The sequence below is a fragment of the Cyphomyrmex costatus genome, unplaced genomic scaffold (genome assembly GCF_001594065.2).
Source record: "Cyphomyrmex costatus isolate MS0001 unplaced genomic scaffold, Ccosl1.0 scaffold61, whole genome shotgun sequence".
NCBI classification, from domain to species: Eukaryota; Metazoa; Arthropoda; class Insecta; order Hymenoptera; family Formicidae; genus Cyphomyrmex; species Cyphomyrmex costatus.
The window spans coordinates 926,836-941,058 of NW_017280167.1; the positions used below are offsets into that span (position 1 = coordinate 926,836).

General features: G+C 37.9%; 1 protein-coding gene across 1 annotated transcript; it reads right to left on the reverse strand.

Moving 5' to 3' along the window:
* Positions 1-1,825: 1,825 nt before the first annotated feature.
* Positions 1,826-4,301, reverse strand: LOC108779708 (nucleolar protein 58). Its single transcript, XM_018547171.1, has 2 exons — positions 3,999-4,301; positions 1,826-3,036 (listed from the first exon to the last, which is right to left on the reverse strand). Exons 1-2 carry the CDS (start codon positions 4,186-4,188, stop codon positions 1,949-1,951), a joined length of 1,278 nt encoding a protein of 425 aa, XP_018402673.1. The 5' UTR covers positions 4,189-4,301; the 3' UTR covers positions 1,826-1,948.
* Positions 4,302-14,223: the final 9,922 nt, after the last annotated feature.

Consider the following 14,223-nt stretch of genomic DNA (forward strand, 5'->3'; position numbering starts at 1 on the left):
TTTCGTCTTATATAAAATACGACGATTATGGATTTATGTAATGCATGGAAAAATGTGTGAAAGAGGTAGATGAATTCACTTGCTCTGAATTTACTTTACTCTGAATTTACTTACGACTTACGACTTTATACATGTTTCCGGCAAGACGAGATTCCATCCAAGCGGCAGTCATGTGCAAGTGACGCAGAAGCGACACAAACGGCTGTATGAAAGTACTATGTAGGGAATACATGAAAGTAATACGGCAACGCTATGGAGATGACGTTGATACAGACGGAGTGCCCAACGTCTTACTCCTTTTTTCTTCCAAGTGGCTGTTAAGAAAAGCCGTGTTCATCCTCGAAGAACTTATGAAGCAAGGCACAAAGAAGCGGTTTAATTGAAGGATTTAAGGTGCGCTAGGAAAAAATATATACCTCGCATCGTCTTTAATAAAGAGCGAGATGCAAAGGAAATTTCGTGTCATCCGTCGAATTACATAGCGAAGAATCACGAAGGATGCAAGGAGAATAAGGAGATTTTGTGGTCTGAAATAATTATGTGTATGTAAGATTCTGATTCGTACTATTATACATAATTTAACGTTTTCTGCTTACACGCGCGCAAATGGAACAAAGCTTACGCGGCAGGGTATAATTTATCGACGAGTAGATACGGGCCAAGCCGCAGAGCATTACATGTGTTATCGAAGTGATTCGTATGCACCGTGCAATTCAAATATACACTCGAGTTAGGGTCGCGCATCTCTATGTTAAGTTTATTGGAGAGCTGCAGCAATGTAGCTTAAAAATGGAAGAGGCATATCGTGAATTATCAAACGTACAAAGAAAAAAAACGTGAAATAGTATCGAAAGGAAAGCTCCCATGAATAAGTAGTTTCTCTGCGTCAATAAATTATATTCTATCGAAAGTATTCTTTCTCTTTGACGAAGTAATTTAACACGGCGAGTTACTTTTACTTAAATCTTGCACAAGCACAAAGGAACAAAATCTGATGGAAAAATGCAGGAAGCTACAAGGTATCTTACGCTTAAGCGTAAAGATGAAGTGATATAATGAAAAGTTAACACTAGGAGCACTAAACGGTCATTATTGACTTCTTTTTACTTTTTAGATGAATATTATACTTTTTGTATAAAATAATTTTGAAATTTTTTGACTTCAATAATTAGTCCTTTATACTGGTGAAATATTTGGTCTTCCATCACTTTCTTCATGTTTATAGTAATTTATTCGCTCGATCTTTTAAGATTTTTCATTCTCTAGTTAACTTGGGTTTAAACCTGAAGTACAATTGGAAAACATAGGAATAAGGAATTAACAGACTTCAGCTATTAGAAACTATGTATTCTGGTATACATGCAGGGTATTTTGATGGGTTGAAATCTGTTATTTCCTGTAACTTTAAACTTAACTTGTTTATGCTCGTTTCTACTAATGTAGTTTAATTTTAATTTAATTCACACACAACTAATTGTAAGTTATATTTTTTAAAAATTAAAAAAGTATGAAGACCCTACAACAGAGTCTGATTACAAGATAATAAACTTTTGAATAGGCGTCAACTTCAGCGAATTAGACCGAGTAAGGTAGTATAAGTTAGAATGAAATAGCATATATAAAAAGAGACAGTACTCTTCTTTTTCACTCTTGTTTTGACAAAATTGCTCGTTTTCACCAATATAGATTAACTTTAACCTCGGTTCAACTTATTCTTCATCTTTTTCTAATCTCTTGAACTAGAAGAAGATGAAGAGTAAGTTAAACCAAGATTAAAGTTAATAAGTCTAATCACAAGTTACTCAGAAAATGAAAAACCGAGTCTGAGGAAGTAAGAAACGTTGGTACTTCTAGCGTTAATGGGTTCACGATGCATATAATTATTCTTTCCGCCGAGTAATCAAACGTTAATTAGTCCGGGTAAAAGTTTGACAAAATTCGCGACGTGTCAGGCGTTCTTCTTCCCGCAACACCTCTCGTTCCTCGGCTGACGTTTTTCCGCATTATCGTCTCGCCTGGCGGTCGACTTATCAGTCTCGCAGGCGGCGTGCCGTCCCGCCGGGCACTTCGTTCGCGTCAACCCTGGAAACATGGCAAACTTCTTGTGCTTTTTCGCACGCGGCACCGCGCTCGTGCCGAGGCAGAGTGTGCTGGTCTCCCGTGTCCTCACTTTGACGGACGACTGCACGGTGCGCACCAGTAGCAACGGGCTGCAGCTCTTATCGAGCGCCGGGAACGTCTCTACGCGAAATTTATGAGCCGAAACTTGGACGCACTTGTCGGACTGCTCCGGCTTGGAGATCGCAGTGGCGGCCGCGATCGCCAGCGTGTTCTGGGCGCACAAGTAGCAGCAGCTCTTTGCGAAGTCGTCCACGATCGATGGCGGTTTCACGGGAACCCGTTCCTCAACGACGAGGTCATCGTCGTGCGTCACCAGACGTGTGTCCACGGCTTGCGGAACATGCTCATCGAGTTTATGGATCTCTTTCCTCTCCTCTTCTTCCATTATTACTTTCCTTCTCTCCTCCTTATCTGTCCTTACTTTCCTTTTCCTCTCTTCTTTTTCCCTTTTTTTTCTCTCCCCTCTTTCCTTCTTGATGATGTCCTCGGAGACGTCCTTATCTGCAATCTCCACCGCCTCATCTTGTTTACGAGTTCTCTCAGACTTCTTTGGGACATCTCGATACCTTATCGATTCTCGATGCGGCATAGTTGATACACCAGCAACCGCCACCACATCGTCGGGCTTCTCGCACTTCTCCTTACTTCGTGTCTTTATTCGTTCGAGAAGCCGTCTCGGCTTTCTCAAAACGCGTCGGGAACATCTTTTCTTCGCGCGGCACAATCTCAGACACCATAAACGCAGTTTAACGCAGGATTTCGACCGGCGTCTGCGTGGCAAATTGATGTCGCGCGTATCAACACTCTTATGTGTTTGCTCCGTTTCCTCGGGATTTCTCGTTATGTCTCGCTGATCTTCCTTTGGATTGTTGACACGCCTTTCACGATTCTCGGTATGCTGATCTGATGGCGTTGCTGCGAATTCAATTCGAGGATTGATATCTCAATCCGATAACGGTCGCAAAATGCGATAATTATGTTATACATACTATACATATCATATGGTATGTAACAGATATTAATCCTTCAAAGCTGACGTTAAAATCTGTAACATAGTTACTGACGCTAAGTTTGTGAGACCCATTTAATTTATGTTGATTAAAAGGATGCATTGATTAATTTTAAGAATCTAAAATAACTTAATTTACATAGAAAAAACACTAGGTTTGTTTAAATAAACTAAAAAAGCCATATTTTTTATCTAAATAGATCTTTATTTGGTACCTAAACATATTTTAAATAATTTGAGATAACTTTTCGTTTTTAAAAATTATGAATTTTGTGGAAAAAAAAATCAATTTTTTATTACTCCACAAAATTATTTATAGAAGAGGATCAAAGAGAATCAAAAAAATTTATCTAAAATTATTAATTTTGAAGATAGCACTCTTTTTCATATAAAGCGTGAAAATAAGTAATATCTCCAAAATCAGTAATTTTAGGCAATTTTTTTTTACTTAAATATGTAAAAGCCTTACGCATAAAAATAATTCAAATTTGCAGATGTAATATGTATATGAATATGTTGTATATGAATATGTTGTAAAATATAATTTGGAGTAAATTTAATGAATCCACCGTCAGCTTCGGAAGATTAATATAAATGGAATGACAATTACACTCTGAGAGTTCCTTGAGAGTTTATTTAATTGCTTAATTAAATTAAACCGTTCATTCATTTTCAAATGTCGCGATGCGTATACTACTGTATTATTGCTTTTGATGTATTAAATTTTGATGTATTTCGAGTTTTTACAACAAAAAGAAAAACGATATCCACAGCATGGAGAATTGAAAACGGAAACGAAGTAGAAGCATGCTGAGGAAATGGAGTTATTTTTCAGACTGGTTCAAAGAGTTGAATATACGTTGCTTACTACTAGATCCATACGTTGAGGAATACGCAGCATTTTGCGATAAATGCGTTTCGTATTCCGTTTGTGCATTTTTCGAAGCAGATATTTGTTCCTTAGGACGTCGTGATGAATGATCGGTGTACCAGCCAACGTGTGCGGATCGATCTGTATTTATAGATTCATCCGAATTCACTGTAGGACGCATTTTCATTCAAACAAATTATTTTAGGTTCCATTCGTTGAAGATTGAAAAGATTAATAATAGATAAGTGGCTTCGGTATATAAATTACTGTTTCCAATTTACATCAAATAAATTATTTCTTCGGTTCGTTGGGCCTTCAGAGAAAGAGAGAGAAAGAGAATATGTAATGTGGATAAATATGCAATTTTTGATATTCTTTTAGCTCAACTTTATTAAATCTTATTAATTAATTTAATATTCTTATTAATTAATTTAATCGTTGAGCTGTGTAGTCAAAAAGGTTATGCTCATTAAGATTAATATATCGCACTTTTGGATAGAAAATGAACAGACGAAATAATATTAATATGTGTATTTCATTCCATATGATGGTTTTTACTTCTTGTTAATAAAAAATGAAATTGGCGTGATCCCTTTGTATTTCGTCATATTGATTGATGAAATTTTTGTATTTAACCAAAACTGTCAGCGACTTTATTCATTGCTAAGAACTTTGCCGCGAAAAGAGACTTTTATTAACATATATTGAGATTAATTCCACCAATTAAAGGCTACCCGGCTTATTGCAAAAACAGAAACATGAACCAATTTATTATTTAAATATTTTATTACATCTTATTTTAAAACATTGCTTTAAATATTATGTCGTAAATATTATTTCTCTACAGCAGTAAAAGATAATTTTCTTTATCGCTTGTATAAATGAAAATCTAATTTCCTTGTAGAAAACAATTCTGATGACATTGCAGTCCGTGATTTATGTCATAAGCTTGTTAAATAGTAAAATACGATAAAGAACTGCTCTAAGATTAAAAGAACATAAAATAAAAGTTTTAATTAGATAATTAATTTATTAAACTTAAATTAACAAAGCATTATTAGTAATAAATAGTCAATAATCTAATTGTAAATAAAACGTGCATGCTTCTTATCATTATGGAAACCTCTGTGTAAAATTGCAATTAATATTTTGCTTTTAAAAATATTCCTACATATTTTATTCGGTTAAAAAGCGGATCTTAGAGTACTTCAATTTTTATATGAATTTATGTATGTACATATCTCTAATTCTGCAATTAAATTATGCGCCGCGATGTTTTTCAGTCTTTTGAGCAGAATCGGAGTAATAATATATCACTTATTAACCAGCAATTTAATAAATAATGTTTTATGCTAATAAGCATCATAAAATAAGGAATATTAATAATCAGATGTTAAATAGGAATTTTTAATCTGCGAGTAATTTTATTGCGAAAAGGAATTGCCTCTGCAAAGATAAGATAATACATGGGGGTATACCAGGGTGACTTTTTTTGAACGCAACCCAACGCATGTAAATAAACGCGCGGGGGGCGAGATGAGTTCGAGCGACGTGAAGGTAGTCGCGGCCGTTACGGTACGCCGCGTCAATGCCTGGTGACGTCACGTTGAAAAACGCGATGGCGGCTGCGCCGTGCGATAGCTACCGCCATCTCGCGACCGTCGTTTCTCGAGCGCCCGGAGACAGTCAGGCGGTTCGTTCGCATCGTGCACGGCTGTTGCAGCTGGTCGTAGTCAGGGAGGTCGAAGGTGGTAGGACTGTGTCAGTGGCGACGGTGGCGACTGTTCGCGCGCGCACGACTTCCCTTAGTCCCCCAGTGAGCATGTGGTGTGTGTGTGTGAATGTTGTTGCCGCTGCGATATGCGTTCGTTGAATATCGAGTGGTCCTTGTCGCGCCGTGCGTGAAGTAAGCGACAGCAGGGAGGCCCCGCGCCGTCAGCTGTTTGCGAGCTAGCACGGTTAGCCTCGTCATCGACGCGGAACGTACCGCGAAGCCGTGGGGAAAGCGAGGAGGAGGCGAGACGGAACGGCGAGCGAGCGAGCGAGCGAGCGACGCGCGTGAAGTTAGTCGCGGAAGTCAGTCTACGAGGGGCGGACCGAATCGTGCACGGTGTCGTGCGTGTGCGCGGGTTGCGTCGGTCGACACACGGTCGTGCGGTGTCCGCGTGCGAGGCGCGATTCCCGACGGGAATATAATGGCGTAGACCTCGGACCGTGCTCCGGAAACGAGAGAGAGAGAGAGAGAGAGAGAGAAAGAGAGAGAGAGAGAGAGTGTAAGAGTCACGAGAGTGGTGAACGAGGAGGAAGAGGAGGAGAAGGAGAGAACGGCAACAACGAGGGAAGAAGAGAGAGAAAGAGAAGGAGACGCGCGCCGCGTTCATATTCGCGTCGTGGCGGTGGCCGTATCGAGAGCGCAGCCGATCGTCCGCGTCGTCGCCGTCGCCCACGTATGATATACAGATTATCTCATCTCGGAGCGGAGTGGAGCGCGGAGTAGCTCGTCATCACCACCAACCATCATTATCCTCGTCATCATCGTCGTCGTGGTGCTCGAGACGAGTCTTCGGTGTTGTGTGCAGTGCTGCTGGAGAGCGAGAAGAAGTGTGAGAGAGACAGGTAGAGAGGTGGTGGTGCTAAACGGCGTCGTTCTTACCCCGCCGCCCCCTGTCTCGCGGTCGACCCTGTTGCTGGCGACCGTGTCGCGTCGCGCCGCATCGCGTCGCGCCTAACTCCGGGCTTTCTATTTTGTTTTGTGTTCCTGGTCCTCCGCGCGAGAGAGGTGCAGGCGAGGGCCGACGCCAGGTATCCCAGCGCGGCGCGTGTCCCGACTGCAGCGGGGAATATTGTATTACGATGATCAGTGACACGTACGGATACGTTCTCTTCCTGCTGCTGCTGCTGCTGGTCCCGTACATCGAGAGCGGTGAGTGTCCTTCATATAGATTCTGTACAACGAGCCGTTCGTTATCATCTAAGCTCTTAAATCCTAAGTCGTGTGTTACAAGTTGAAAAATTCAAAATTGACCTGCACTGTGTGATTGGTCCACATTTCTACCTTTTGATTTCTAATTTTGATCTGTGGCTTATCGTAGAAGGCTCATGACTGATTAGTTTCTTGCGGTTCAAGACTGAATGCCTAAGTGATGGCTTTTTGTGTACCAGAAATTTTACCGTTATGCTATATTCCGGTACACGTAGCCCGTCCGTCGACTTGCGAGAGATGGGCACGCAAGACGCGACGACGACGCGACCTGTCCGCGAATTTTGTATGCGTGGCGTATGTGCATATACGTGCGTTGGTGTGCGTGCGCGTCTCTCGTGAATCATCATCCTTTCACGAGGAGCTCGCTCGTCGTCGCGTGTCTCCATGCACGTTCTTCCGAGCGAAATAGCGTGCGATCCGCTGAAACCGCGCTGCACGACATGCCGCTGGATCGCCAACGGATTTTCGTTTTCTTCGAACGATCACGATGCACCGTGAGAAAGGCAAGGCGTGAAGTTAGCGCCGGATTTTTTTTTTACTGTTGTCTTAACCGTGTTAATTGCTGGATTTTAGAAGCGTAATGGCCGTTTCTAGAACTAGAATTTTTAGAACTAAAAACAGATGAAGAGTTAGTTGAACCGAGGCTAAAATTAAACTGCATTGGTAGAGAACAAGCATAAGAGAGCTCCTACTTTTTACAAAAAGAAGCTAAAACTCTAATTAGAATTCTCGGAACTATGGTTCCGGAGCTAACTTCACACATTCAGAAAAATATCGGAGTCACATTAAAGTGGTAATGGTCTATCATTCCTCAATTCCAGGTTTTTTTTAAATTTATTCTGCGGGATGAGCGCCGTTATTATTAGTGTAGCCTATTCTTTTGTCTGCCTATTCCTTTTTGCATGCGTGATATAAATTTACAGTGAATTTTATTGTACAAAAAAAAAAAGGGGATTTGGTAATAGCTACCAAATGTTGAATGAAAGAATTTCTAGAAAATGTTCGCGGTTAATATAACCGAAAATAATTTTATTAATCAAGTAACTGAAATCCTATTTTTAATCAAAACGGATCTTATTGTTAGTGCTTAAATATTTCGGTGTTAATTTATATTCAATTCTGCAAACCGCGCTTCAAAATATTTTTAGTCTTCAAATGCAATTGTGTATAATTTCAAAATTTGAACTGGAAATTGTACAACTTCATGAAGATATTAGTAGACACTACCGTCTTGATCGAGAATATGGCGTTTTTTACTTAATATTAAATAATGTTGCTTTTATAAATATTTAGTATTATAACTAAACGAATGATTATATTATCATGTTTTTAGTAATATTTACTAAGTATTTAGAAAAGTAAAATTATTATTATTTTATTATATTACCCGAATATTTGATTGGAATTGTTTCACTCAACATTTAGTAGTTATTATTACAAGATCCTTTTTTCGGCATATCGCATACAAAGGCCTTATTGTTGAAAACTATCACATACGAAAATACTACGTACACTATAGATTTTTTTTATATATAGATTCAAGAATAGCCCCCAGAGCTAATACATTGCGAAATAAACTGGGAAATAATTAAGTTGAATATTTAAAATTTTTTTATGTTGTAACACAGTTTACTATGCAGCTTCTTTTATCAGAGCAAAGAAGCTGCAAAACTCGCCTTTAAAAGCAGGATAACCAACTTTAAAATTTTTCATTGTCGTAATTATTAACGCATTTTATTCAAAAACACAAGATAACTATAGTATATATATCTCATCTTTATAATAATTCATCTTAATAACGCGTTTTTTTTTTTCGAAAAATCGCGTTTTTCAAAATTCATAAAAATGTTAGAAGTGTAATCGTACGTGTAAATCACGCAAAAAATACATAGATTTCAAATTGAAAAGTATATGCGCTATTGAAAATTGAATATTACAAAAGAATATTCGGATGGTTCAGTATTTGCATGCATGCAGTATTTACATAACCAACTCAAAATTCAACTCGATTTCCATTGTTATGTCGAATCAACGATACGTGGAAATTTATCCATTCTCGTTTTTGAAGTCAATGTATGTATACTGCTTTTACTTGTTTCAATAGAGAAATAAAAAATGTTTTCCGCGTAATAATAATAATAATATTGCGCATGTCCTAGATGATATAATACGCGTTTTCACGAGTATTATATCATCTAGGACATGCGCAATATTATTATTATTATTACGTAATATAGGTATTACTGTATGATTGTTTATCTTTCCACATTTTTCATTATAAATATATTTTCGCTGTACAAAACATCAGTTATAGATCTTCTTTCCCCTGAACGGTTCTGTTGTGCTAAAAGGAAATACGATGCATGAATCGTTATTGTCATCGGAATTTCGAGGACATAAAGAAATGTCACTGAACGTGACCATAAAGTGAGTCACAGACAAAAATATATGAATCATCGTCATAATCAGATACTTTCCAACAGCTGTTACAGCTTAAGACTGATATTATATTTGTCATACAAGTTTTTCAAGCTTGTTGATTGATTATAGAATAGAAAGAGCCGATAACTAACTACTTTGTCTTACAATCAATTAACGCATCTGAAAATTTGTCGTCACGAATGTTATACCAATAACAGGTTAAGTTAGTGAACATCACTGTATAATCTGATTTTAAATTAGCTGATGTGTCGTCGCATTTTATCATTCAATTTTTATACTGTTTACAGCTTTTTTATTGTTTTATTCAGAGTGAATATAAATTTTTATTAACCATTGTATGCGATGTCTTCACAGTGAGATATTAAAAGAGCAATGGTAATCCAATTCTTTGAGTTAAATGACATTTTGTTATTTTTAACTACCATGTGTGTCGAAATATAAATCGATCCATTTTTGTAGTAATTTTAAAGTAAACAATGTTCATATTAACGACTGTGTTTACTAAATAATAAACTAAATTTGAATCAAATGTAATACATTCTCTTTGGTTAAATTATTTAATTCCATTGTTCTAGTTAAATTAACGACATTGAATAGAAACAGTGGTGACCTATAGACATTATTAAAACTTGAATTGTGTGTGTGTAATTAGACGTTGAATTTAACAGTATTTCAACATCTATTCTTTTTAACGAAATTGGCGTTTTTCTTACTTTGATAAAATAAATATTTTAATCGTTGTTTTAAGTCATCTTCAATATATAAAATTTTTGTAAATAAAATAAAATTTGTACAATGTATGAAGTATGATGATGAAATGCGATGATATAAAAGTGAAGCTAACCGTCATATAATAAAATATGAAATGAGGTGCGTTAATTAATTTATGAAAAATCGTAAAAATTCAATGTTAAAATGATGAAATAAATTATCGGTTATATAACAAATTTTCATCGTGCATTTTTTTTAATTGTTGAGGTGCATTTGTTTTATTTGTTTTGAACAGTATTGTTAAATTCAATGCCAATGATATTCGGTTTGGACAAGTCATGGATGAAACTTTTTATATGACTTTCATTATTTTAATTTTGGACATTTTCGATTCTTAATTGACTGGTACATTTTATTTCATATTTTGTATAATTCTTTCATTTTGTATTATTATGCTTCATAGTTTGTGCGATTTTTATTATTAGCAAGAATTTTATTTGTGTTTACATGAAAATAAAATTACACATGACTTGTGTGTGTGTTAGCTTCTGTTTTATTATCTTTTTCTGACTTATTTTTGAAATAAATCTTAAACGCGAGAAACTAATTTTAAATAGCGAAATACGCGCAGAACATTATATTTATTTCTAAAATCTTAAACATGGAGAAACTAATTTTAAATTGCGAAATACGCGCAGAACGTTGCATTTATTTCTGAAAAGGAAATTGATACACGTGCTCTGTCTTGTCTCTCTCGAGCCTTTCCGTACTGAGACATGCGATAGAAAATTAACCCTTTACGCCAGACTCGACGCAGAATTTCACAGCAACTGAACAGTCGTACGAAACAGCGAGAATAATCCGAGTTGCAAAGGATCCGTGCGCAATCGTGCGCCGAATCGTTGCGAGATGATTGCGAAAGTTCTCTCTTTCTCTTTCGCGCGCGGGTTTGCGATCTGCGATGCGATGTGAATGGCCCTCGACGGAAGTTGTAATCAACGATCACCGCCGGCGCTGGACGATAGTTGTACGCATGATGCGTTCGCGCGTAGGTACGTCATCGTATTATTTACGGTTACGGGGAAGAATAAAGTTCCTCCCGTGCGAGGTTCCTGCGTATACAAGCCTCCGACAATCGTGCCGGACAGGTAATTTCGTGAATGTAATTTATAGAGGCGCTTATCCCTTTAACTAAAACTATTAACGATATGAATGGGGATTAATGGGTCTTACGAGACAGGTTTATAGGAGCCTCACGATTCTGCTTAGAATGCCAATTCTAAGCAGAAATCGTGAGGCTTCTATATAAACTTGTCCTCGTTAAGACTTGTAAGAACTTATGCCTGGAGTTGTAATTCGATGCATATTGTAATGGACTTTGTACAATAAGCCATTAATACTTGAGCTTTAAAAGCTTAAATTGTAAGAAATTGTCCAGTCACAGTCGAATGTGAGAAGAATCGACTGTGATTAGTTTATTTCTTACGGCTTAAGACTCAAAGCTCAGGTAATTGCAGAAAGCCCATAAGACGTACATTGTTAAAATCGTGATGTTATTGTGCCTAATTTCAGTTATTTTTAATTTTCAGAAGCCAAGTATTGTTCTTACTCAATACATTTTTAATTGAACTGAATAATAATTTAACTCAAAGAAAATGTATTGAATTTGATTCAAATTTAGTTTATTATTTATTAAGAGCATACATTAATATGGACGTCGTTTACCTTGAAAATAGCGATAGAAATGGATTGATTTACATTTTGATACACGTGGAAGTTAAAATAATAAAATGTTGTTTAGTTCAAAAATTATTGCAACTACGTTGCCATTGCTCTCCTTTGATATTCAACAGTCTACAGTCATTCATAAATATTTACGATTTCTCATAAATCTTATACGTAAATATTACGGCTAGTAAGAAGATGTCTATAAAGATACTGCATAAAGTTATAAGCATTCCAGTTAAAGTTCTTAGAAGTTTCATGAGACAAATTACAAGCTTTACAACTCTGCTAAGAATTTACCTGTAAGATTCATCGGCGATTGTAAAATCGGTAATTAATATGCAATTTCGGTACGACATGTCTCGCGAATCCTTGTCAAGTCGTTTCGAAAACGAGAGACGCCGTTGTTCTGTAGTACGTTTCGTCGTGTTCCCAATCGAGCGATCATCCGGAAGTCCTCGCGCGTGTAAGAATCTCACATGTACGAGGCTCTCGTATTTCAAAGGATCTCGCATGTACCGAGACTTCGTAACCGTGCCGAGGTTCCCTTCATGTGAAGGACTTCGCGTGCGCGGGGATTCAGCATGTGTAAAGACCTCAGTATGTGTCGCGGATGCCTTCGCGTGTGTAAGCAACTTTTTATATACACAAACGAGTTTGCATGATAAGAGAGAATACGTTTCCCTCGATCGTTCGGAATCATGATTTGCGAGGATCGTTTTACCAAATATATATTATATACATATATCTCTGGAAGAAAAATTAAATATAAATATAGTTAATTGTTTTAATAATAGTCACACATATTGTAGAACATATTTTTTTAGTTACAATTACTATATAAATAATAAGTAAATTAAAAAAATAGTTATAATCACTATAATTACGATTGCATATATTGAATAAAAATGATAATTTTATTTATATTTTTTTGATACTTTACTATATTAATATTTGAAATTATCATTATTTATACTTACAATTTTTTCATGTTTGAGGGAACTGTAAACATACATGGTTATATTATTACTAATACTAATATTATAGTAGCATTATAAAACTGGAGCTCCCAACACTGTAATTATTTTACCAATTATAGTCATAAATGTGAAATTTTTCTCTATTATGCCGAATGCACGGTAAAATATATCATAATGACACACGATATTTCTTCCGGAAACAGAAGCGAGACGTTGGTCGTCACGGGTCGCGAGTACTTTCTTATCGAATTTAATTATCACCGATTTCCTGTTGTTTTTCGCGAGACGAGAGACGCAAGTTCGTCGCTTCGTCCAGAACTATCAGGTTCTTCGGTTAATGAAAACCTTCGCGGAAAAGAAGAGAGATGAAAATAGTACGTAGCACGACGAGTCTTTGGTTGAAACGCTCACTTTGAGAGGCAAACAAAAAAGGAGAATGAGAGAAGGAGAGAGAGAGAGAGAGAGAGAGAGAGAGAGAGGAACTCTCGAAAAATCGCTGGTTCGAGCAAAAGGCCGCTTTGGGAGGTTGCATTGTGCCCGGAATATGAAGATAGTAGAGTTAGGGCGGATGGGCCGGGTCATTTCATTGTCCCGCGAGCCGCGTATCTCAAGGACAAAAGGTTGGTTTTCTTTTACGGACTTTTCAATTCCTCGGTGAACCACCTCCTCGCGCCGCCCGTTCGCCTCCAGCGCGGCACAAACTTTACTTGGGAAGATATTTTCAAGCGGTGCACGTTGCTGCCATCTTCATCTCGAAACGTTATACCGCGCGAGAGACGTGCGCTCCGTCTACCCGAATAACATAGCTTGGAAGTCGAGACGTTGCCTTTTTCACGTGATGGGAATTATATCTCTTCCCTCTTTCCGCCTTCCTCCCCGTAATTGCGCGGAGACGATTCGTTCGCAGACGCGGGAGAACTTCGTCGAGGAACTTGGGCCGTGGAATTAATTCGCGTCGTTGGTAATCCCGACGTCTGCCGCCGCCGCCGCCGTCGCCGCCATCGTTCCTCGAAGATCGAGCTTAGTTTAGTCCCAGTTTCTGATTTCTAACGTAATCAAGCCGATATTGCGCCCGTGGTCGCCTTAACCACGCGCCGCATTCGAGACTTCCATTATTCCGCGCCGTGTCCCAGAATGGGTCTGGAGTTTCGCCCAGACAGCGTTTTGTGTTCAAGGTCCGTCGTGTCTAGCAAGTGTTTCAGGTCTCGCTTGCGCGAAACGACCGTAATTCGTGGATTCACACGCGAGAAAAGTTTCCGAAACACTTTGTGCTTCAGGACGAAACATTTTTCTTTCTCTTCCCTCCCCCCCCCCCTCTCTCTCTCTCTCTCCTGGGCCTCCCCCCTCCCCTTTCCTTTTTTTTTTTTCTTTTTTTTTCTCT